Source organism: Erythranthe guttata, chromosome 10, assembly GCF_056151865.1.
Source record: "Erythranthe guttata isolate IM_541 chromosome 10, IM_541, whole genome shotgun sequence".
NCBI classification, from domain to species: Eukaryota; Viridiplantae; Streptophyta; class Magnoliopsida; order Lamiales; family Phrymaceae; genus Erythranthe; species Erythranthe guttata.
The window spans coordinates 4,300,764-4,324,386 of NC_142542.1; the positions used below are offsets into that span (position 1 = coordinate 4,300,764).

At 36.3% G+C, this 23,623-nt stretch overlaps 5 protein-coding genes across 5 annotated transcripts; 3 read left to right on the forward strand and 2 right to left on the reverse strand.

Moving 5' to 3' along the window:
* Positions 1 to 1,222: 1,222 nt before the first annotated feature.
* LOC105949992 (RING-H2 finger protein ATL70) lies at positions 1,223 to 2,045 on the reverse strand. The gene has a single exon (XM_012973309.2). The coding sequence runs from the start codon at positions 1,911 to 1,913 to the stop codon at positions 1,398 to 1,400; it is 516 nt and encodes a 171-aa protein (XP_012828763.1). The 5' UTR covers positions 1,914 to 2,045; the 3' UTR covers positions 1,223 to 1,397.
* Positions 2,046 to 4,910: 2,865 nt separating this feature from the next.
* Positions 4,911 to 7,356, forward strand: LOC105949991 (Expp1 protein). The gene is made up of 3 exons (XM_012973308.2): positions 4,911 to 5,299; positions 6,597 to 6,704; positions 6,809 to 7,356. The coding sequence occupies exons 1-3, from the start codon at positions 5,003 to 5,005 to the stop codon at positions 7,118 to 7,120; spliced, it is 717 nt and encodes a 238-aa protein (XP_012828762.1). The 5' UTR covers positions 4,911 to 5,002; the 3' UTR covers positions 7,121 to 7,356.
* Positions 7,357 to 7,507: 151 nt separating this feature from the next.
* LOC105949893 (Tetratricopeptide repeat (TPR)-like superfamily protein) lies at positions 7,508 to 10,240 on the forward strand. Its single transcript, XM_012973198.2, has one exon. The coding sequence runs from the start codon at positions 7,531 to 7,533 to the stop codon at positions 9,982 to 9,984; it is 2,454 nt and encodes an 817-aa protein (XP_012828652.2). The 5' UTR covers positions 7,508 to 7,530; the 3' UTR covers positions 9,985 to 10,240.
* Positions 10,241 to 11,383: 1,143 nt separating this feature from the next.
* Positions 11,384 to 15,382, forward strand: LOC105950001 (myosin-binding protein 7). The gene is made up of 4 exons (XM_012973319.2): positions 11,384 to 11,902; positions 12,025 to 13,661; positions 14,783 to 14,829; positions 14,967 to 15,382. Exons 2-4 carry the CDS (start codon positions 12,249 to 12,251, stop codon positions 15,085 to 15,087), a joined length of 1,581 nt encoding a protein of 526 aa, XP_012828773.1. The 5' UTR covers positions 11,384 to 11,902; positions 12,025 to 12,248; the 3' UTR covers positions 15,088 to 15,382.
* A 515-nt stretch (positions 15,383 to 15,897) lies between these two features.
* LOC105949975 (downstream neighbor of Son) lies at positions 15,898 to 21,790 on the reverse strand. The gene is made up of 15 exons (XM_012973290.2): positions 21,651 to 21,790; positions 21,344 to 21,475; positions 20,913 to 20,983; positions 20,714 to 20,843; positions 20,445 to 20,533; positions 20,242 to 20,365; positions 19,967 to 20,160; positions 19,301 to 19,485; positions 19,114 to 19,212; positions 18,383 to 18,504; positions 18,099 to 18,200; positions 17,556 to 17,665; positions 17,340 to 17,427; positions 16,709 to 16,905; positions 15,898 to 16,402 (listed from the first exon to the last, which is right to left on the reverse strand). The coding sequence occupies exons 2-15, from the start codon at positions 21,455 to 21,457 to the stop codon at positions 16,183 to 16,185; spliced, it is 1,845 nt and encodes a 614-aa protein (XP_012828744.2). The 5' UTR covers positions 21,458 to 21,475; positions 21,651 to 21,790; the 3' UTR covers positions 15,898 to 16,182.
* Between the last annotated feature and the right edge of the window lie 1,833 nt (positions 21,791 to 23,623).

Sequence of the window (23,623 nt, forward strand, 5' to 3'; positions counted from 1 at the left end):
AAAGTTATAGGACTAAATTGTAATTATCAAAATTGTTAAAACAAACATAAAGAATACAGGAAAAAAAAGAATAAAAAAAAAATCCGAAGGAATTCATCGTCTTCTTCCCCAAATTTCTTCTTCCACCGCCTCCCCTTTCCTTCCACCAACCGCCTCCTCCACTCTTCTCGTCGGTGATACCGTCCATAGCAGAGGTTATTCCCTCTTCGCCTTCATGAGTATCTCATCCTCCATCGCCAATTTCTCTTTGTCGCCGCAAAGTTCTTGAAGAACCCCACCCCTCTGGCATTCGTCGTCGATAATGAGGATTTTCAGCCCTTGCGTCCTTCAACCACGGTTTTCTAGCGAGAACGACGAATGCGGGCAAATTTTTCCGACGAGATCTAAGGGCGCGGGCTGGTCCAAGGTAGGTTCGACGGGGCAGGCTTTTCGGCCAAATCTTCCGACGAATTCTGAAGGTGGGGGTTTCGTTCGAAGTAGATTCGAGAGGGGCCAGTGTTTTCCGGGCAAATTGAACGGAAACACTTTGATTCCGGCGAGTTGTGAGGCATTAATATTGAAAAATATTAAGAATCAACGAAGATAAATGTCTTCTTGATGATTTAAATGAAGAATTATAGATTATAGATTTGCCGCCGAGATCTCTCCGCCACCAGAACATAGATTCGCCGCCGCAGGTTGAGATTGTGGTGGTGGTGTAGCAGGGCGGCAGCAGGTTGAGAAGATGGAGAAGATGGTTGTGGTGGTGGGCAGAGAAGAAGAACTTTCTTTTTTCTTTTTTTTTTTAATGATTATTGTTATTTAATATAAAATGTAACAAACAATTACAAAGCATATAAAAATACTATAAAAAAAAAAGAATATAAGAATTTTTAATATTACAATATATATTTAATTCTTGTTTAATTTTAATTTTAATTTTTAAGAATTAAAAATAAATACATAATATTTATAAAATTAAAGTGATTTTAAAATTTAGGTATTATACTTTACTAATTGGTAAAAAACCCCTAAGGGTATCTTTGTCTATTCACAGTTAGTCAAAACCTAAAATAAAAAAGGGTGCAGTGTGCTTCGAAAACGTTAACACAGGGGGGAATTAGTGAGTTTTTTTTTCACAGGGGGGTATTTGACAATTAGAGATTACACAGGGGTGGTATTTGCAATAAGCTCTAAATTCCCCTATGTTTATTCTAATTGTAAAACAATTCATATGATTCAATTTCTTTAACAAAAATAATATCCCATAAATATGTGTAGTTTTATAACAATTCGATATAATACAATGATATTAAAATGCAGTAAAACTCAAGATATAAGTATCTATGATCTAGATAATTCAAACTGTAATTTTGTAAGTATATATATATATATATATATATATATTTAATTATATATTATCCGTTGGGCCTGGTTGCTAGTGGAACCACCTCAGCCAACGGCGTCGACAGCGGCGACGGCATCGGCGACGTCCGGCAGACGGGGCACGTGGGGTGGCGGCGCAGCCACGGGTCGACGCACTTCAAGTGGAAGAGGTGGCCGCAGTCCGGCAGAACCCTAAGCAGGTCGCTGCTCTTGTAGTCCGCCAGGCAAATGGAGCAGCAGCTGGCGGTGGAGTCCCTGTGGTCCACCTTCGGCGCGTCGGAGTACAGCATCTTCGGGTACGTGCTCAGCGTCGACTCGTCCAGCCCGGCCTCCACGTCGTGGTCTTCCGGCGGCTGCGCCGCCGTCCGTGGATTCCTCTGCGGCAGCACGAACGCCGACGCGGCGGCGGTGTTTCTGGTGCAGTAGTAGGAAGCGAGGGTTATGGTGGTGATGAGGAGGAGGATCCCGACGGAGACGCCGATCCCGTAGCCGAAGCCGCCGATGTTTTGTGAGCCGAGGAAGCCGCCGCTGGCGGTGGTGCTGTTCATGATGTGAGAGAAGGAGATTTATTATTGCGGTTAAGGTGGTCAACGGCCATGGGTGCAGGGGTTTGAGGAATGGGGCTTATTAGTTGTTTCTAGGTTGTTCAAAGTCAACGGTAACAAATTGGGGGAGATTTTTATTAAGGGAAGGTACATTTGAATTTAAAAACACTTATATAATAGAGAGGTTGACGATGAAAATATTCTACAATTATGATACTAAAATAGATACATACTTCAAATTATATTATATTATTTTATATTAAGTAGTGATTGCATAGTAATTAGTATTTTTAATCAATAATGTAAAATATAGGGTTTTTTTGCAAAAACCACCCCTGTGTAATCTCGAATTGCTGAAAAACCCCTCGTGTTAAAAATATTAGCACAAAACCCCCTGTGAAAAATAGTCAAAGCCAAAAAAGACCCTACGAGCTCGATGTGTTATACACTCGCGCTTTGTGCGACTGGGCCTCGTGTTTAGGAACTAGAAAGACCTAAATACCCTTTAAATCAATTTTTGAAATTTATAAATTTACCCAAAATATTTTTCATAAGCTCAAAATGAAGTTTTCAGAATTTTCAATTCAATCCCAAGTAATTTCAAAAAAGCCCTCTCTCCAAATTGCATAGAATTCTAATTGCAATTTTCATAATTACTCAAAACTTCATCATCTTCTTCCCCTCTCCTTCAGATTTGCTGCACGCCAAATAAAAATAAAATAAAAAAAGAATAAAACAAACAAAAACCACCGATTCATCTTCATAACCTGCCCATTTGCAAAAGAAGAAAAAGCAACAAAAGTTGCTTCCTCCATCTAAACCCGCTAGAAGAAAAAAGCACTTCAAGCACAAAAAACACAGCCCTAGTACAATACACACACGCACAAAACGTAACTCGATCCAACATCTTGATTTACAAGAGATACGAAAGAACCCATCAAACATAAAGCATATTTTTTTTGGGGGTGGGGATGCGGCGGTGGTGCGGCCGTGGTGTTGGTGATGCGGCGGTGGTGCGGACGTGGTGGTGGTGATGCGGCAGTGGTGCGGCCGTGGTGCTGGTGATGTGGTTGTGGTGCGGCCGTGGTGGTGGTGATGCGGCGGTGGTGCGGACGTGGTGGTGGTGATGCGGCCGTGGTGGTGGTGATGCGGCGGCGGAGGGCTCGATGGAAGAATTGGGTTGCGGCAGTGGTGCGGACGTGGTGGTGGTGATACGGCCGTGGTGGTGGTGATGCGGCGGAGGGCTTATGGAAGAATTGGTTTGCGGAAGGAAGACGATTGCCTGGGTGAATTTTCTTTTTCTTTCTTTTTTTTCTTTTTGCATTTTATTTATTTAATTAAAACATAAACTATTAAAAAATATGAGGGTTACTTTAGTCATTTCATAAAAGTCAACTGCTAATTTCGAAATAAGGGCCAGTGTGCTTTGTCAAAAATAATATAGGGGGGTCTATGCTAATATTTTTAACATGAGGGGTTTTTTAGCCATTCAAGATTTCACGGGGGGTTTATGCAATTAGCTCGTAAAATATAATATATAAGTGTTGTAATTTAATTTATATAGACCAAAAAAATTGGTTTACGTGTCTCTCGTATGATTTGCAAGCTATTATATAAGAATGAAAGTTTCTTCGGTTTGTTGTAGGTTCCTTCATTATAAAAAAAATGTTTTCTAAAATTAAAGGAAATTAAATAAAAGAAATGAATAAAGTATTGGCCGGTGAACAAAAAATAATATAAATTGTCAACGGTTAGGAGATGCCCTTTACGCTTTTATATTTATTTAAATAATAATAAAATATGAAAGAAATAAATGTTGTAGCTATATATTTAATTAAACTCTCTTGTTCAACGCTATCTGTCAATCTTGCACTGCACGATCTAGGCAGCATTACTTTAAGATCAAAATGGATGTTCCTATAATTTAAGTATGAATAGATTTATTTAAGATTAAATATGTCGATCGCATTAATTGTAAATTAAAGATAACTTATATTTACAAATAACAAATATATATCAATAAAATTATATATATATATATATATATATATATATATATATATTTGGTTTTTTAAGAAAAAATATATATAATATATAAAGCTCACGAGCCTGCTTATGAGCTCATGAATAATTAAAAATGGGCTTCAGCTCGAGCTCGAGCTTTTGTCGAGCTCATTTACATTCTAGTAGAGATCAATGGTGTATGACCATTTCACTGTATTTCACGGAGTCTAGCATCTATAAAACCTGATACACTTATATTGTTTACAATTCAATCGACTAAATTTTCAAATACATTATATACATCGGTGGCTATTGGGCCAGTGGCCCAACAAGCATACATAGTAAAATTTATCTTTTGAACAAAGTAAAATGAAAGTAGAAAATCAACTTGTTATTCAAAATTAATTTCATTTTAAACTGATTAGCGTGTTAAATCCTATACTAAAATTTACTAAACTTCACACATAATTAAAAAAAAAAATCTCTCTAACTTCTCTCTTTGATAATTTTATCTAAGTCACTCAAAATTCGTTAATTTTTCACGTAAATAATTATAAAAAAAGAGTTCAGTTATTTAGTATTTATTCAATTTCATTATGCCTTTTTAATTATTCAAATTCATATCGATTCGAATTTTTCCTCAAATTTCAACTTTATTTTAGTTTGAACACGTGGAGATTTTTTCAAATTCGAGCTTGAAATACTAGGGACGTTTTTAGTGTGTGTTTGTGAAAAAAATAGCGAAAAAAAAAAGCGTTGGAAAGGAGAAGAGAAGATTTTAGAGAGAAAAATATTTTCAGTTGTGTGCATGATTTGATAACATTAATGTGAGATTTAGCATTCCAGTTAAAAATATTAAGAACAAGGGATAAAAGTTAGAAGAGGTTATATTTTGACTATTTTCTTAGTTTATGTGGGAAAGTGTATAATTTCCATATTTTGATGGGCAAAGTTGTTAATTATACATAGTTGAGGGGCAATTTTGTCATTCACAACCAAGTCCCCCAGTCCAACAGCAGAAGAATCTGCCCAGCAAAATCACAGCTAAGCCATCTTCTTCTTCTTTTTGAACTTCTTCAACTCCAACAATGGCGATTCACCGGCCATTGATAGCTCTAGTAGCTCTACTGAGCATAATTTCTTCAGGAGAATCTAAGAACACAAACAACGTCTTCTCTCCGTGCGGAGACGCCTCCGTGCAGAGATCCGACGGTTTCACATTCGGGGTGGCGTTCGCGCAGACAAGGGCCTTCTCCTTCAACGGAACTCAGCTTTCGCCGTGCGACAGCCGCCTCTCTCTCACCGGAAGCTCTCAGGTCGCCGTTTTCCGCCCCAAAGTCGACGAGATCTCCCTCCTCACCATCAACACCTCCACCTTCCAACCGGTACTGTTTCCCTTTTTTATACTATTGCACTTAGATAATCAATTGACCGTCGTCTGATGCTTATGCGCTCAAATTATTACCTTTTAAAAGAAAAAATTAAAAGTAGCAATTTGTGGTTTTTCCCTAACTGTGTTGAAACGTATGGTATACGATTTTCCGATAGAAATTGATATTTGCGTCCATTTGAATAGAAGGAGTTGATTTGGGTAAGGATTTGAAATTACTCCAATTTCGAGTCATTCGAAATCCACCCCAATTGCTCCAAAAACAACTAAAAATGAGGGGTGTCGATTTGAAATTCCTTGGCAAATCCCTCGCTCCAAACAAGTGCAAGGGATTTGTTTATTTACTTTTGGACTTGCATATGTCCTTAGCTTGGGCTAGTGTTTGGAGAAACGGGGATTTTTCGTTTGAAGTCGAACATAATTCTTTACGGAGAAGAGTTTAGTTACAGGTGTAGTTATTTCATTTCCCTTACAAAGTGAAGTTTGATTACAAGTGTAGTTATTTCTACATGGTAAAAATTGTTGAAAATCTTCGCTGAATAATAGCAATTTGGGCAACAAAAGACTGCAGATGGTTTAGCCAAGGAAGGGAATATTCTGTGTCGGACTTACCGACTATACTACGATTAAGAAATGGCCCAAGGGTTTACATCTAACTACATTGGCATCTTCGACATCTTATTACATACACCTTCGCACTTCTACTAAGAGACATAATGACATATTAGGTGAAGCTTTGTGAAGTTATAACTAAAGAAACCTTCGTTTTAAGCAAAATTTAGCCATCTATATGGCCCGGACACTGAGTAAAACCAGGGTAATGTTTCAGTCGGCATGTTATATAAATTGTTGGATTGATTTAGTCGGCATGTTTTCGTATGGGGTCTATGATTAACATAAGCTTTAGCCAATAATTATTGATTTATCTCTATGACAAAGTGAGGATGAAGTTTCGAACTTAAGGTTGCACCAAATTTCAATGACTTTTTCGTGTGGTTTTCAATCCTGAAATAGACGGTTGAACGAGCAAGTCATTACCATTGTTAATCATGTGAATTCTGGGAATCTTATATTACATGTAAATTCATGAGAAGAATTGGCATAGCTAAGCACTGAAAAAGCTGTTCTGTAAGAAAATTGCATTTATATGCATGTACATTATCTTCACAACTTCAAGCAGTTCAAATAAAACTAGGATAAAAACTTTGTTCTCCGTTCTCACAATGTTTTTTATTAAGAATGTTTTGATCTATATTTCTTAACCTCTTCCAACTTTTTCTATACCATTACAGGATTCCGTAGGAGGTTATATGGTGGCATTCGCTGGTCGAAAATACGCCGCAAGATCCATGCCTGCTTTTGTTGCAAACAGCACGTACATCGTCACCAGTTTTACTCTGGTAAGAAAGTCGGCACTTGCCACATCATTAATGCCCACCTCGAGTCGAATCCATTCCCATAATTAAAAATGATTTTTTTTATTTTATAATTTTTTTGATTCAAGGTTCAAGAATTCAAGAAGGGGAGGCTTCAAAACTTGTACTGGAAAAGAGACGGATGTGCTTCGTGCTCGCGCAACTCAAGCTTCGTATGCCTCAACAATCAAGACTGTGCCATCAGAGTCAACAACTGCAAAAACCGAGGTGGGAATGTGGACTGCAGCATCGGGATACAGCTGGCGTTTTCTGGCACGGATAAGCACGAATCGGTTTTCAATTCCTGGTACGAGGTTCAGAATCTTCGACAGTACTCGCTTTTCAACCTGTACTCCAATCTCAGGGACTCTCTCACTAGTCAATACAACAGTTTCTTCTAATTGCGCTTCACTTGTCTGTAGATTTTCTTTTCTTCTTTGCTGTAATTCTGTCTTGTTTAAGTGTGTCAACCAAACTCCATTAATCTCTGTAACTTTTCTTTTTCCGTGTGTAAATTTTTATTTAAATTTCTTCACCACTGGAGTTGGCGATTTTTCGTCGGGTGCCGTTTCTTTATCTTGATTTCGGTAATTATTGATTTCGATGTTCAATGAGAAATATCATATGATGACTGTAATATCTTGTGACTCTCTCTCTCTTATCTGAACTTTCACTTGCAGCTTCTTATTTAATTTTTTTTAATTCAATTAAATATAAATAAATATGTATACACATGGGAAGTTAAATATATATACTCTGCTTGTTGTTGAATTTAAGGATCTGAAATGAATGACAGTAAACATTTGTAAACATGCAAATGGGAACACTTTGTACCAGAAGCTACAATTTGCTCTTCATCATTTTGCCGAGAAAATCATACGCTGGTGCCGCCATTTCCAAGACACCGTTTCACAGAAACTTTTCTCGGCCACCGTCGCAACTCCTCCAATCAGAAAACTCCGGTAGTCCAGTCGCTGCCCACAACAGGCAAAAGCACAGGCAATATTTGGGCAAGCTCCTACTTTCGCCGCCGGAAAATATTATCGATAACGTTCTTTACTACAAAACAGTTCATGGCCAGATTATTTCATCAGGGCTCGCATCAAACATTTTCCTCGGTAACATTCTTATCACGGCGTACTCAAGGGAGGGTGATTTACAGAGTGCAGCTTACCTGTTTGATGGAATGCCCGAGAGAAACTTAATTTCTTGGTCTTCGATGATTTCGGGGTATAATCAAAATGGTTATAACGCAGAAGCCTTGACTTCGTTTAGGGAGTTTAGAGAAAGTGGCAATGGCTATCCGAATGAATTTATTTTGTCTACTGTCATTCAATCGTGTACTCGGCTAGCTAGTACCGTAGACGGTCTGCATTTGCATAGTCTTGTGATTAAATTTGGTTGCGATCAAAATTCCCACGTGGGCAGTTCTCTTATCGATTTCTATGCCAAAACTACTGATTTGGACGCAGCGAGATCTGTTTTTGACGAGTTGGGAGTGAAAAATGTGGTGGCATGGACTGCAATTATCACGGGATTTTCGATAAATGGAAGAGGTGATGTATCGCTGAATATGTTTAAGGAAATGGTGGAGTATGATATTCTCCCCGATAAGTACGCACTTTCCAATGTGTTGAGAGCATGTTCGACGCTTGAGCTGCTCAAAGTCGGAAAACAAGTTCATGCTTTTGCCCTGAGAAGAACTGGTGCCCACATGGATGTATCAGTGAGCAACACGCTTATAGATTTCTATTCCAAGTGCGGAAAACCGGAATCGGGGCTCAGAATCTTCGAACATATGCTTGTTAAGAATTCTGTTTCTTGGGCAACGATGATTTCTTGTTACATGCAGAGTGGGCTCGATTACGAAGCGATGAATCTGTACAAGAGTATGAACAGATTAGAGATGAAGGCAGACGGATTTTCTTGCACGAGTGTCCTAACTTCCTGTGGTTGTGTTGGGGATCTAAATCTCGGTAAGCAGGTCCATGCTTACACCATCAAAGTCAATCTCGAATACAACGACTTCGTTGCAAATAGCTTAATCGACATGTATTGTAAGTGTGATTTCTCGACTGATGCCAAGAAAATATTTATTGCTGCTGGAAAATGTGACACCATAATCTCTTACAATACGATGATCGAAGCATACTCGAGAAACGGGAATTTGTGTGAGGCAATTGATCTTTTCAACCAAATGAGGGATAATTTAATCCCACCGAGTCGACTAACGTTCGTCAGCCTTCTTGGTGTGTCGGCTTCTCAAAGTACCCTTATATTTCACTCTCTCGTGATAAAATACGGGTTTTGTTCGGATAGCTACTGTGGAAGTGCCCTAATCGATGGTTACTCAAAGTGTTCGTTTATGGAAAGTGCAAGACTTGTATTTGAAGAAATCGACGGTAAAGACATTGTTGTCTGGAATTCGATGTTGTTCGGGTATGCGCTTCTCGGGTCGGAAAACGAGGATGCTCTTAGGCTGTTCTTAGAGTTGCTGCGTGTTGGAGAACGACCAAACGGGTTCACATTCGTTGCCGTAATCATGGGTTGTAGTAATACGGCAAGTTTGTTACACGGTCTCCAATTTCACTGCCAAACCCTAAAGACAGGCCTCGTAGAAATCGATCCGTTTGTCACGAATGCGTTGATGGATATGTACGCGAAATGCGGGGTTGTAGACGCGGCGGAGTTATTATTTAATCGTGCCGTTATAAGAGATATCGCGTGCTGGAATTCGATTATATCAACGCACGCGCATAACGGAGACGCGAATAAAGCCCTCGAATTATTCGAGCAAATGAAATCCGAGCGCGTAATAAGACCAGATTACGTCACGTTTGTCGGAGTTCTCTCTGCATGTGCAAATGGTGGTCTTGTGAGAGAAGGGTTTCGTTATTTCGAGTCCATGATTGAATTTGGAGTGGGGCCCGGCCCGGAGCACTACGCATGCATGGTTTCTCTATTGGGCCGGGCCGGTGAATTGGAAGAAGCGAGATCGTTTATCGAAAATATGCCGTTCGAGCCGAATGCTTTGGTGTGGAAGAGCTTGCTTAGCGCGTGTAGAGATAAGGGCGATGTTGAGCTGGCACGATACGCTGCTGACATGGCGGTTACTTGTGATCCGAGTGACAGCGGGGCGTATGTATTGCTTTCGAATATTTTTGCGTCTAGAGGTATGTGGATTGATGTAAAGAGTGTGAGGAAGACGATGGATGAAAACGGTGTGACGAAAGAAACGGGGTTTAGTTACGTTGGATCGAGATAAACGATCGAGTTCACTCGTTTGCTGCATCCGAAAATATTGAAGATATATATAGATACAATTTTGAGAAAATAATAATCATACATTAGAGGGTTTATTTTCTTCTTTTAATTTATAATTTTGAATGAAAAAATCATAAGAATGAAAGTAAGATGGAATATTCCATCAAATGTATGAAGCTAATATTAAATTATAAGTAGGATTAGTTTTCTTGCTAATGTCAATCATGAATTTGGTTAAATATAATAATGATTTTCAGCAGCTTGTTGTTGAAGGGAACAAAGAGGATATTGAATTGGTCAAAAATTATTATTTATTAATTTGAACTTTAAAAAAGCTAATTTACATTCTTTAATTGTGGTTTAGTACACAAATATAATTAATTAATGTAATTGGAAGTGTGAATGAATGTGATGTATATGTTTCTTTCAATATAGCGTGAATGGGTTAACAAACTACTCCATCCTACTCATTTTATACGTCAGTTTTTTTCGGTTGCGCACATATTAAAAATTACTAACAATATTCTTTGCTTGATTATTTTTCAGGTAATTAATTAAAAATAATGAAGGGTAAAATTGGAAATAGTGCAATTAATTTTACATTAAAGTTGTAAAGTGACAAATAATATGTGACATATGAAGTATATATAAAATTTCATTCAGACTGAATTATCAAATTATCTTGAGGCCAAATTAATGACAATAATGACAATTATCTTTGATATTAATATTTTTCAAGATTCTCTTAACTTAGGTATCTTGTATATTGAGATTAGACAATGTCATTTGGGCAAATTGTTAGTTGGTTTTAATATGTGCTAGTAGCAAAATGTAAGCATCAAACTTCATGTTTGAACTAGTATCCCAAATCACTTGAAAGTCAGCTATGTTTTGTCCCAAAATAAAATTTAATTTAATAATAAAAATAAAAATTTAATATCCAAAAAAAATTAGAGAAAAAAAATTAAAGATTTATCTCTCCTTCAAATATGATTTCACTGCAGTAACAAATCTAACTATTAACATAAATGTTTTTATTCAAATATTTTTCTTTTAATGATGTGTTTGTTACCCCTATGTTATAGGTCGTTCTATATTACACAATAAATTTGACTGGATATCTTGCCATAAACGTACATAGATCGATACATATCTTCAAACATCAACCATATGTAAAATAAAATAAGATGAAAAATTACTCAATATATATTTCATCGGATGTAACATATAGGAAATTGTTCGATGATGCAACACAAATGAAGTTTTGCCCTCGGGGCATAATGGGCATAATGGTAGAGGATATGGAGTGATATTATGTGTTCGAAAGCTCCCACGTGGGGACCACTTTATTTAAGTTTTTAATTGTAATTTAATTGTTTTTTTGATCATGTATTTGTTTATTTATTTATATTTATTTAGAGAGGTGGCTCTTCTGACCAGCCCGCCATTCCAAATATACCCCTTTTGTCTCCCAGCTTTGAGTTTTTCATCACAACTGATAATCCTCCTCTCTCTTTCTCTCTCTTCCATCTCTCTCTCTCTCTATCTCTCTCTCTCTACAGAATTTCACGAAAAACGAAGCACAAATCGAATTAACTAGAGAAACAAAATACCGAAAACAGACAAAAACAACGCCCAATTTTTCTAGGGTTTCAAATTCCTCCCTCCAATTTCCACGGGCACTGATTGATTGTTCATTAATAATTTCCATTTTTTTTTTAATTCCACCTCAATCGCCATTTTTTTTTTCCTCTCCAGGAAAACCGTTTCCTCGTTCAGATCAGAATTAGTAGCGAAGAAGAACGAACTCCTATTTTTTTTTTTTTGTTTCCTGGATCAGAAATCACGATGGGGAAATACTTTCCCGGGAAAATTTCAGCTCCGGTTTATGGCCTTCTTTTTCATTATCAAGCTGCAAGGTACAAAATCACCATGCACAGTCTTCATACACGAGATATTTAAATCTATCTGTGCGCGAAAAAATTCGAAAGCTACTGTAAAGTGTTGAATTTTATGATTTTTTTTATTTAACATTTTGTAGGTAAGTTTTGGAGATTGTGATTTGATCCGAAAGCGTAAGTTCTATTTGGTTCTCTGAGGTTGAGAAAAAAGAACAGGAAATGTATGTATAATCTGAAGTGAAATTTTATCAGTGTGTAACCGCGGGAGGTATTGATTGGAGCTTTTGGTGTTTGTGGATTTTAATTTTTTAAAGATTAATTCTTGAGCATGCTTGTAGTTTGGTGTGTTTGAGGTTCTGTTGTAATGGAGTCTGATAATTCGACCCCGTCCACCAGCCTGATAAAATGCTGCGACTGCGACTGCGAATATTGCAGCAGCTCTTCAATGATGAAGAGGTCTCTTTCAAGTGCTTGTCTTAGGTCTGTGAAGCGTAAGTACGACGAGTTTGAGGAAGAAAAAAATCAATTCACAATCCCAGGTTTCATCGTGCCACAAAATGCACGTGTAGAGATAGGAAATGAATGTAACGTGCTTCGTGAAATGGTCACCAATCAGCAGAGTAAAATTCAGGACCTCATGTCCGAGCTGGAGGAAGAGAGAAATGCCGCCTCGTCAGCTGCCAACGAAACACTGTCCATGATTCGTAGATTGCAGAGGGACAAGGCGGAGGTTCAGATGGAAGCGAGGCAGTTTAAGAGGTTTGCGGAGGATAAAATGGCGCACGACCAGCAGGAGATTCTGCGATTGGAGGATTTGTTGTACAAGAGGGAGCAGACCATACAGTCACTTATGTGTGAGGTGAACGCGTATAAACACAGGATGATGAGTTATGGGCTGACAGGGCCGGAAGCAGATGGAGACAGGGGTACTTTGAGCCGGAACACTAGCATGATTGAGTACCCGGAAGGGCAGATTGAGTTTCCTCCTTATGAAATTTACCCTCCTTTAAAGTGCAATTCGAACGATTCACAGGCTTATCCAGATGGAGATGATGAAATTCATGATATGGAGAAATATACGTATGGGGAAACTCCACATCCTCGGGATCAGTTGAAGGATTTGGAGGATCGAATCAATAAATTGGAGAGAAGTCCGAGGGCAATCCAGTCTGAAGGTGAATTCATTAGTGCGAAAAACGTGCTTGAAAAGGTAATAGTGGGTCAGTCTCCAAGACTGACGAATCACATTAGGAAGTATTCTACCGACAGCACGAATTCAATTCATGCAATGGGCCCGGATCTTGCCAGAGATTCTCCCAAGTATGGAACCAGTTTTAAGAAAACGCAATTTTCCTATCTTGAGGAGAATTCTAATTCGAGGAAGGTGGATAATGCATCGGAAGTTGAAGAGGACTTGGGTGACAGGGTGTACACAATCGACTCTGTTTATCAGGCAACTTCTATTAATGGTCTTATGGGTTCCAAGGTTTCTGTTGGAGTTGGTGGTGATGAATGTCTCGACGCCCCAATGGAGTCACTTAATCATTCTGATGATAAAGACATAGAGATCCAGAAGCTATATGCAAGGCTTCATGCTCTTGAGGCTGATAGAGAATCGATGAGGCAAGCCATTATTTCTATTGGGACTGACAAAGCACAGGTTGTACTGTTGAAGGAGATAGCTCAGAACTTCTATAGAGATATGTCTCTGCCAAGGAGAATGCCCGTAAGGAGTCCGTCGGTGGTTGCAAAATTTTCCTTCATGTCGATATTCAAGGTAACGGTGATACTAAAATTATTTCTGTTTGGTGCAGAAAATGTTAATTTTGTTTAATTCCTTTGTGCTTCCATATCGCAGCTCTAAATTTTAGCATATGTATTACATGATTGATTAAATAGGTAAGTTTCTAGGTAATATGATTGATATTCGAGGTTTGTTGGTCCAATCTTGCCTAGACCCCAGAAGACAACAAAGCCTCAGGCACAAGATATTAGTTATCCTCGCCGGACTGTAATCGGTGCAACGGTCAATTCTTGTTTTACGTGTCACAAATTTATTTTAATTGGAGGATGAATAAAAATAGCATAGTCAGTGTTTGTTTGTCCTAGTGTCAGTTAGCAATTACTAAGCCAGAGACCTTCTAAAATTGCTCACGAAAAAATCAGTAAACTTTATTGTAGAAATCAGTTTAATTCTGAGTTCCTTTCTGTATTTAAGACGTTTAGCATTGGAGATATTAAATGCTAATGCGAGATATGGCTTTCAGATAATGTGAAAATCTAGAGTCCAGCCAATTAAGACTATCCTACTAAGATTGTCTTTAACGCTGCCTGATTTTTTGCACGTTAGTGCATGCTGAAATTATAGTAGGAAGGAACTCGGAATCAAGTTCTCTATTTATATGTTATGCTGCTTCTGTTTGAGAGCATGCTTTATTGCTATCTCTACTACAAGCATATGTAATTTTTTTTTTTTTTTGTGTGTGTGTGTGTGTGTGTGCCCGCTCTTATCTTTTCACTTTCCTCAAGTCAATTCTCATCATTTTTCTTCTTATACAATACCATAGTATGGCAATTGTAAATTACAAAATGATTCCCGGAAAAGGAGTTCATAATGTTTATAAGTGAAAAAAAACTGCTATGCCTATCTTTGAACCATTTATGAAGTCTGAAGGTCATTATCATCTAACATTTATGGTTTGCCCGTCATATTTTAACGATCTCTGCAATGTATATTATTATCATCCATCTTGTATCCTTCTTAATTTTCTCATATGTTCTATAAGTATGGATTTGTTCCTTAATTATGTGACACGAAAGATATTTTATCAGTTTGACTAATCCCAAGAGCGTACTATTTCGTAATGATCAATAATATATTTCTCCTCTTCTGATCAGTGGCTCGTTCCCCTTGTTTTCTGGAAAAGAAAAGCGCGCAGATGCAAGTGAGTGCATATATCTATCAAACTTTTATTGATTGACCTGATAAAGTAGTATCCATCATATATGTCTGTGTATACGTTGTCTGATATACTTTAGAACTTCAAGCAACTACTAACAAAAACATTACATAATGTGATAGGTACATGTTCGGTTTATCAGCCAACAATGCAGGCCTACTATTGCTTTTGGACCGAGGTCCTCGTGTGGGGCAGTGGAGATGTATATTCAGTACGAACATGCAAGTCAATAATACGGACTAACATATGTGTGTCACTTATCAAAGGTTTCCGCTTTGTTTCACGTTTTCCTTGTTATGGTGGGATTGCAGGTATTCGTTTTCGTGTAGGATTGCGTTTTATTGGCAAAAAAAGGAATACTTAGTATTCTTGTGGTCGTTATATCCTCATTTGGTTTTGTTCAAATTTAGTCGAGGTTTTTTTGGTTCTTAGTTTGTTTTTCTGCTGTATATATACAAAGATTGTTGATGGATTATCCGTTAGAGGCTTAGAGCACACAGTGTGTTATTCTTTTATAAGTGAAGAGCTTTCACGTTCAGTTGCCTCTTTTGTTCACTTGGGAGTGATGTTCCAGGTTTTTGTGGATTTAGCATCTATTCTGGTAGTGGTGGAAATCGAACAGATTATATCAGAATTGACACTTTCGGAAAGAAAATCGATATTTTCAATGTAAATGACTACTTTCAATTCAATCCCCAAAAACAAAAAAAACAAAAAAAATTGATTTGTTATTCACCTACAATATGAATAATATTATTAATGTCGATACTATCATTGTAAGTTTTCTTTTTAAATAACTGGGCTTTTCGGAATTTAAATCGGCAGAAATTTTCGAATTAGTAACACAACAAAAAAAGTACGTCACGATTTTCAGCCTTTAAGACTAGGTATTGATCCAGCAGCACCTGTGTATCATTTTTTCAAGCTAATAATTTATGTCTACCATCTCAATAATAATTTCTTGTTATATTTATTTTCAATTCAACATGACAGATGTTCTAAATCCCAGCTGCACAAAAGTTGCTTACATCAAATAAAATATAACGGAAGTCGTTAAATAATGGCAGAGCTCAAAATAGAAATCAAATGAATGAGCTGTTGTTGATCTTTTACAGTACTTCAAGTGTATTTACAGAGATCAATTCCCAACTCTTACTCGCCTATCTGCATTCGAAAAGATTACAAAAAACAATTCCCCCTCCCATTTTTTGCAGATTGTATAGGCCTGAAGAGCTTATAATACAAATCAAAATTGGAATTGAACATCACACACTTCTTACAAAAGGCGAAAGTCAGTCCAAAAAGGACATGGAAATTTTAAGTTACAACGTCGTTAATCTATTCAACCGGCGATAGAAAAGCTGTGTACGAGCTATCTCCACACTTCAATTCTCGTACATAGGCAGAATGTCCTTGAAGTGAAAGAGTTGTGTTTGGAATGCCCAAAGAATAACCACTTTCTTCCAATAGTTTCTCTGCATCGGCTACCGGAAGAGGGTTGACCTTTGTTGTGTCTAGACCAATATTCAAGCCAATCGAAGAGGACTTCGTCACAAATCTGTAAACAAAATTCAACGAAAATTAGAAAGAAAAAAAAAAGAAAAAAAAAAGTAAGAAAAAAAATACACCTCTCGGATAATCAGACACTAGGACACCCCAAATAATCAGATCGTGTAATAAACTGATTATTTGAACAAGTTCTAAACAGTGATTTCAGCTTCTTATCTTGCTTTGTGCAATCAAAAGGTTGAGATTAATATTACGAGGAACCAATTTTGACGGTTTTAGGATTATTACGTAAATTGCAGTAGACATAATCTATCAGCAGGATTCGAGTTTTGGCAAAAATGAGAATTTGGGATACCTGGCTTCAAAATCAGCTCCATTAGAGCGCATAGAATTGCAAATGCCACAAACTATCCATGGCGGAATATAGGTATCTCTAATTTCAATACTATAGTGCATGGCAGGAGATGATCTGCTTTTAGATTCATTATCAATATTAGATCCCATTAGCTGGGAACCCGTATAGTCGACCTTCTTCGTCTGTTTGCATTTCACCTGCACAATGGAAAAAGAGCTGGCTAGTGATAAGAATGAATTTTGCAAAAGTAACTCGGAAAAGAGAATAATGTAAAAAAGTAATGATAAAAGGTCAAGGCACAAAGGATAATTTTATGTGAATTCTTATGTCAACCCACATTCACACATTCCTTTTCAATTAATTTTACTTAAAATGAAGGTGGTAGGGTACACCCATAGCTAGACAATTGATTTAAACTGATTTAACCAATATTTCCATTCCAGTAAGATCTGAATAAAATTGGAGAATATCTCTAGACTTCGTGGTGACATGATATTCATTCCACAAAATTTACTAAAACAACCGTTATTCAACATGTCCAATTAGTTTAATCAAGAACAGTTAATGCATATTGCTTTGTTGATAATAAATAACTGTGCCTTACAGAAACCACATATTAGTGGGGGCTCACCTCCGGAGCAGAAAGAGTGGCATTTTCAAAAAGAACTGGCGAATACAGCATGGGAACATCACCACCAGTAAAAGATGCAAAAAGGGATCTGGAATCAAAACAATAAATCAATTTGAGATAATTACTACATCAAATAAAAAATGTTAAAATTGCATGTTATAAGCACTTTTCTCGGCAAATAAAATTTACAGAAGCAAGCAAATACCATATACCAACCTATAATTTAACAGAAAATCATACAACGCATGTACATTCTTGTTCCCAGTAAACATCAATAAAGATTGTGGGGTTTTATCAACATCAACCGTGGACTCCGTAGCTCGAGTCTGCATCATTCAGTTCAATTATGGGTTAGCTGCAACCTTAATAAGTTTATGGAATCAAAGGTAACCAACAACTCTTATATACCAGGAAGAATTTAACATCAATACAAATAATGGAGTTGACTAAATTATTTCATTTTCTTTATGCAAAAGGCCCCTTGGATAGTAGCATCGTGAAAATTATATTTTGCATATTTTGGAATGGCCAAGAGCAATACCTCACCGGAATGGGAAATTAACAGCCACTTCTGTTGATAGCTCTCTATAAACAGCAATTTTTTATTTATGAAGTTACTATCAATCCAACAAGGGAGCAGTTATAGATCCCTAAATCAAGGATACCAAGCAGACATCATCCCTAACATGCTACATAGTTTATCCTAGACCTCTGCTCCGACATTCCAAGAGATATAATTAACAGAAAATGGATTCAAACCTGCCCCAGATTGTATTTTTCAATTTGAGAAAGTTCAACAAGGTCTTCTGCTGTAACTTCTTCTACTTTAGAGCGGCAAAGAGGCATCGAGAAAGACACGTCCTGCAGTCAAATATGGCATAATCTTATTTTGTCAGTAACAAAGTAATACTCACACAAAGAAGCAGAAGAGCCACCAATTTACAAGAAAAGTAATTCGAATAATATGGACAAACTTGGGTATGTGCTTATGAGTACATAAGATTTCTACAGGCTTATCATTTTTAAGAAGAAAATAGACTTACATGTTCTTTAAGGAGTGACCTCAAATTTCTCGTTGACTGAGATACATAGGCGTAGCAAGAGCACTCAGTTTCTTTTGGAGAATCAGATGCAATGAACATAACTACAAACTCCGCACCACACACTGCAAAAGATCAAAGTAAAAGTGTAACTGAACTTGACCTAGTATGGATGTCCTAAGAATATACCATACTGCCAATGATATGTCAACTAAAAAATTCGAGTGATGTCCAATCTTAATGCCGCTTCAAAAACCATAGTGTGTGGGTATTTACAACGGATCATGTTAAGAAACTGAGGTACTGGGATTTGAGATAGATAAGAAGATGGCACATCAGAAATGAAACTGAGGGTACATAGCCCAAACAAGAGATGGATCTCTAGCAAACTTGGACTATAATGATATCATAGATGGGAATTTCCTTGAAGATAGTAAAGGTGAGGATAAATTGCGGCAGCAGCTAGTACTATACGCATGCTCAAGTAAGAGCTATGACCTTATCCACCAGAGGGTAGAACTGGCCTTGCAAGTATATACATTTAAAAGTCTAACACTGACGGATGGTCCAAGTACAAATGCAATTTGATCAGAATATAGTAGAACATACCACTGATTGGTGTAACTCTAGCAATGAATATGGTCAAAACATAGCATTCCTTCTATGAATAAAATCTGTGAGAAGTTGTGTTGGTTCATGGATATTTTAAATATTATATGGCAAAAGATCATTACCATAAAACATTTTACTAACTTTCTTCCGCAGCATGTAGTAAAGACATCGAAATGAATCCTCCCATGCCTGTTGCCGTTTACTTAGGAAGTCCATTTGCCCTTAATAAAGGAAACAATATTAATAAGGAGGTACAAGGAGATAGATTGAGGGTACAAGAATTAAGGTACAAGATTCTCAACAGAATACCTCCTGATGCAGAGGTCAGTGCTGATATAACTTCACGAGGTAGAGTAGATTGAGGGTGCACCCAAGAATGAAAATTACCACTAGTGGAGGTAGGTTCTGGCGAGCAGGCCATACTTTGACTTTGACAACCACTTGAAAATAGTCCCATGTCATTTAAGGTGGCACAATTTATAAGTCGATGAAACCTACAAGAACCATGAAGTATATTGATGAAGCATATTAGTATGAGATAATACATGCTTAATGATTAGAATCGTAACGAGAGAGAAAATACAAGAAAAACATGCCAACATAATCGCATACCTACTTTTATATTAACTAAAGATAAAATAAGGACAGCAATGGAACGTGTTGTTGGGTTTAATTGCCAAGAATGAGAAAATAAATTCTTATTGCACAGTGACTGCAAGGGATAGATAGATATCACAGATGATAAATAAGAGTCAGCAAAAGACCCTACCAGTTCAGAATACGATGCCAACAATAATTAGTGAATACAAACAACATGAAGTACATGGTTAGAACCACAAGTCCCTGATATACTACTATACAGATGGTATTTCTCTTTTACATTTACTATCTATGGACCTATGGTTTGTCCATGACTTTACATCATCTAGATGATGATAGTATTTGCAGGATTCAGAAATGTGGCGGTGGACTTACCAATTCACAGGGAACGAAGACGTCAATCGCATGCTAGTTTTTAGAGTCAAATCTAGCGGAATCTTGTGGCCAGGTATATGAAGTTCCGAACAAAAGCTTTTTGCCATATTTTTTCCTGTCTTATCAATAGACTCAGGGAGTAGAGCTGATGCAGCATGTGGGTCACATGATACCAGTCCTTTCAAAGCTTTACCCTGTAGATAAAGAAGATTGTTTTACCAGACCTCGACATACTCCTTTTATCTTCAAATACAAGAGTTATAGGAAAAGAATACCATATCCACATATGAGAAGCCATTTAAATTTTCAGCACCCAGTGATAACTCCCGAACGCTCTTAAAAGTGTTAATTGGATTTGAAGAGTCTTTCCCACCTTCTGAAGCAACACTGTCACCCTGACTTCAAGGTCATGCAGAAAATTATTTCAATCACAAATGCGAAGAGGGGGTCAAGAATATACATTCGTAATAACCCATACCATGAGTTCTGCATTTGATTTTGGGCATTTAAATTCATCGGAATACTGAAACTCTTCAGACTGCCAACACACCTGTTAGGAACATTTTCCTGCCAATTGTACATTACATCACACTATCAAAAAGTGAAAGTTATCATCTAATAGTCTTAGAACGAGATACAAATTATAACATGTAAGCCTTATAACGAGGTACAGTTAGTAAAACTTATACAGTGTGTGATATAGGAGAATGCATTGCCAAATTAGACGTAAAAAGAAAGTCTTATAACCTTAGAATTTTCCTTTCTGGAAAGCAGCCTACTTGTTTTAGTGATTGGATAATGATCATCGATCCGTGTGGATCGTGGTGCTTTTGATGAATCCAATTTCTTGGCCTTAGAAACTGCTCCATCTGCATTCCTAAAGGAACAAAACAATTTATCACAGATCTTGAAGCAATGTAAGAAAATTATTGGAAGAAAGATCTACCTCATAAAACTAGTAATGGATGGAGATTCGTCTGCAAGCTCCACTAAGTTCTTTGGCTTCAGTAGTTCTCCCTATCAAATAACGTAAAGAAAACATCTAGTATGTTACATTTATAATAGATGCAACACAATAGAATTAGAAGGTAGGTGCTGCTTTTCACTCTCATTCAATTAAACAACACGAACGGAAAAAGAAGCCTCCATTGCCTATTATATTGTATTACAATTTAATCTCATTTGAACAAATCATTTACAAAACAAATTAATGGAATTACACCACCTCTCTAAACCTTTTCTCTGCAATTCATTGCCAAAGTCAATTTAATTCCACTCAGTTCACCAAAGCACACAACCACCACTAACACTAAACATCGAATACAGAACGAAGCATGTAAAAAACCACATTGCAAGATCTAGGGCTGTAAATATTACCCTTAACTCGGTGGGTGTTTTCCGCTTCAAAGTGCTGCCGCCTACTGAGGCCGCACCGCCAAAATTAAGAGTACTAGATTTGGGAAATTGACCGGCTGCAGCAACCTTGGCCATCTTCCCGGTGCGCAAATTCTGCATATAACCAAACAAAAATGTAAACTTTACAAGATGCGCACATAGAGATTGGCTTAAATTGGGGGGAGAAAAAAAAATCCCCAAAAATTGAATATTATTCACAAAATAAGAACATAACCTAGATTACTGAGAAGAAGAAAAAAATAGGGTTTCAAATGAGGGAAATCTTCACCTGAATTTCGCCGGATTGTGCCGAAGGGGAGAGGAATTTTGAAGGGCGGGATTTGGGAGCCCTGAGGCGGCTTTGGATTAAATAGCAGACGACGCAGTTTTTGGGATTTCGGTTTTTGAATTATTTGGGTTCCCTCTACTGTGGATGAGCCGTTAGTCGACGTTACTGATTTGACGGCCGTTTAGCGAAATGTTGGCATTATGGGTCGGACCCACTATCTCCGAACCGAAAAGGATGTGATGGGTCGGGCGAGTAACGACAACTTTAATTAATTCCAGGAAAAAGTTGGATTAAAATATTCAACAAAAGATTAGAAATGGGAATATTGTTATTTTTAATCCTACTAGCATTTTTTCCCCGTGCGATGCACGAGATATTATTTTAAAAGTGAAAAAAATAATCAGTTTAATACATAATAAGAACATATAGTATAGATTTATAATCCACATATATAGATTAAGATTTAACGAATCGAAATTCTATTTTTATCTCTTAGGATTTGAGATATATTGACGAAAAATAGGAGATTGATAATTGTTGAAAATTATAGGTAAAAAATTAGTAGACAACAAATATTAAAAATAAATAATTACAAAAGAACCGTTAGATAGGATTCTTCAGGATTTAGTTTCAATTTTGATAATTGTTAAAAATTATAGTTAGAAATTAGTAAAAAAAAAAAATATTAAAAATATTTAATTACAGAAATATCATTAGGGTTTTTTAGAGTTGTCCAGCGTTTCTTTCTTTTATATATAAAATATAAAAAATGTGATAAAAATCAAGAAAAAAACTGAGATCGAAAATAAATAAAAAAATACAAAAAATATGTTGGAGATAAAATAATATTAAAAATGTGATAAAAATCGAAAAAAAATAATATGCAATATGCTGGAGATAAAATAATATAAAAAATGTGATAAAAATCGAGAGAAAAAACTGAGATCGAAAATAAATAAAAAATTTACAAAACATATGTTGGAGATAAAATAATATTAAAAATGAGATAACAAACGAAAAAAAAATTGAGATCGAAAACAAATAAAAAAATTACAAAAAAATATGCTCGAGATAAAATAACAAAAAAAAAATTGAGATCGAAAATAAATAAAAAATTATAAAAAAATGTTGGAGATAAAATGATATTAAAAATGTGATCTAAAAGAAATAAAAAAATTACAAAAAATATGCTGGAGATAAAATAATACAAAAAAAAACTGAGATCGAAAATAAATAAAAAAATGCAAAAACTTTGCTGGAGATAAAATAATACAAAAAAAGAGATAAAAACTGAGATCGAAACTAAATAAATAAATGCAAAACCTTTGTTGGAGATAAAATAATATAAAAAAAAACTGAGATCGAAAATAAATAAAAAATTACAAAAAATATATTAGAGATAAAATAATATTAAAAATGTGATAATACAAAAAAAAAACTGAGATCGAAAATAAATAAAAAATTAAAAAAAAAATATGCTGGAGATAAAATAATATAAAAAACAAAAAATTACAATTGAGATCGGAAGTAAATAAAAAATTACAAAAAATATGCTGGAAATAAAATAATACAAAAAATATGCTGGAGATAAAATAATATAAAAAAAACAAAAAATTACAAATATGACATTAGGGTTTCTTAGGGTTACCCAGCGTTTCTTTCTTTTATATATAAGATATATAATATAGCGTAAATTACACCTACACCCTTAAGTTATGTTAAAATAACTTTAAGGTCTATAGTATCGACGATTATCATCCGATGATATAAGAAATGTTAGGGGAGCCATGTCACCCCCAACTCTATAAAACTAATAGTCCGTTACATAATGGAATAAGTTATCTAATTCATTATCTCGTTGGAATTCATTATCTCGTTGGAGTTTCTACCTATATTTCGATAATTCGAAATATGATTCTTTTGTTTAAGGTAAAACCACTATGAGAAAATTATATTGTTACCTTTAATCAAAC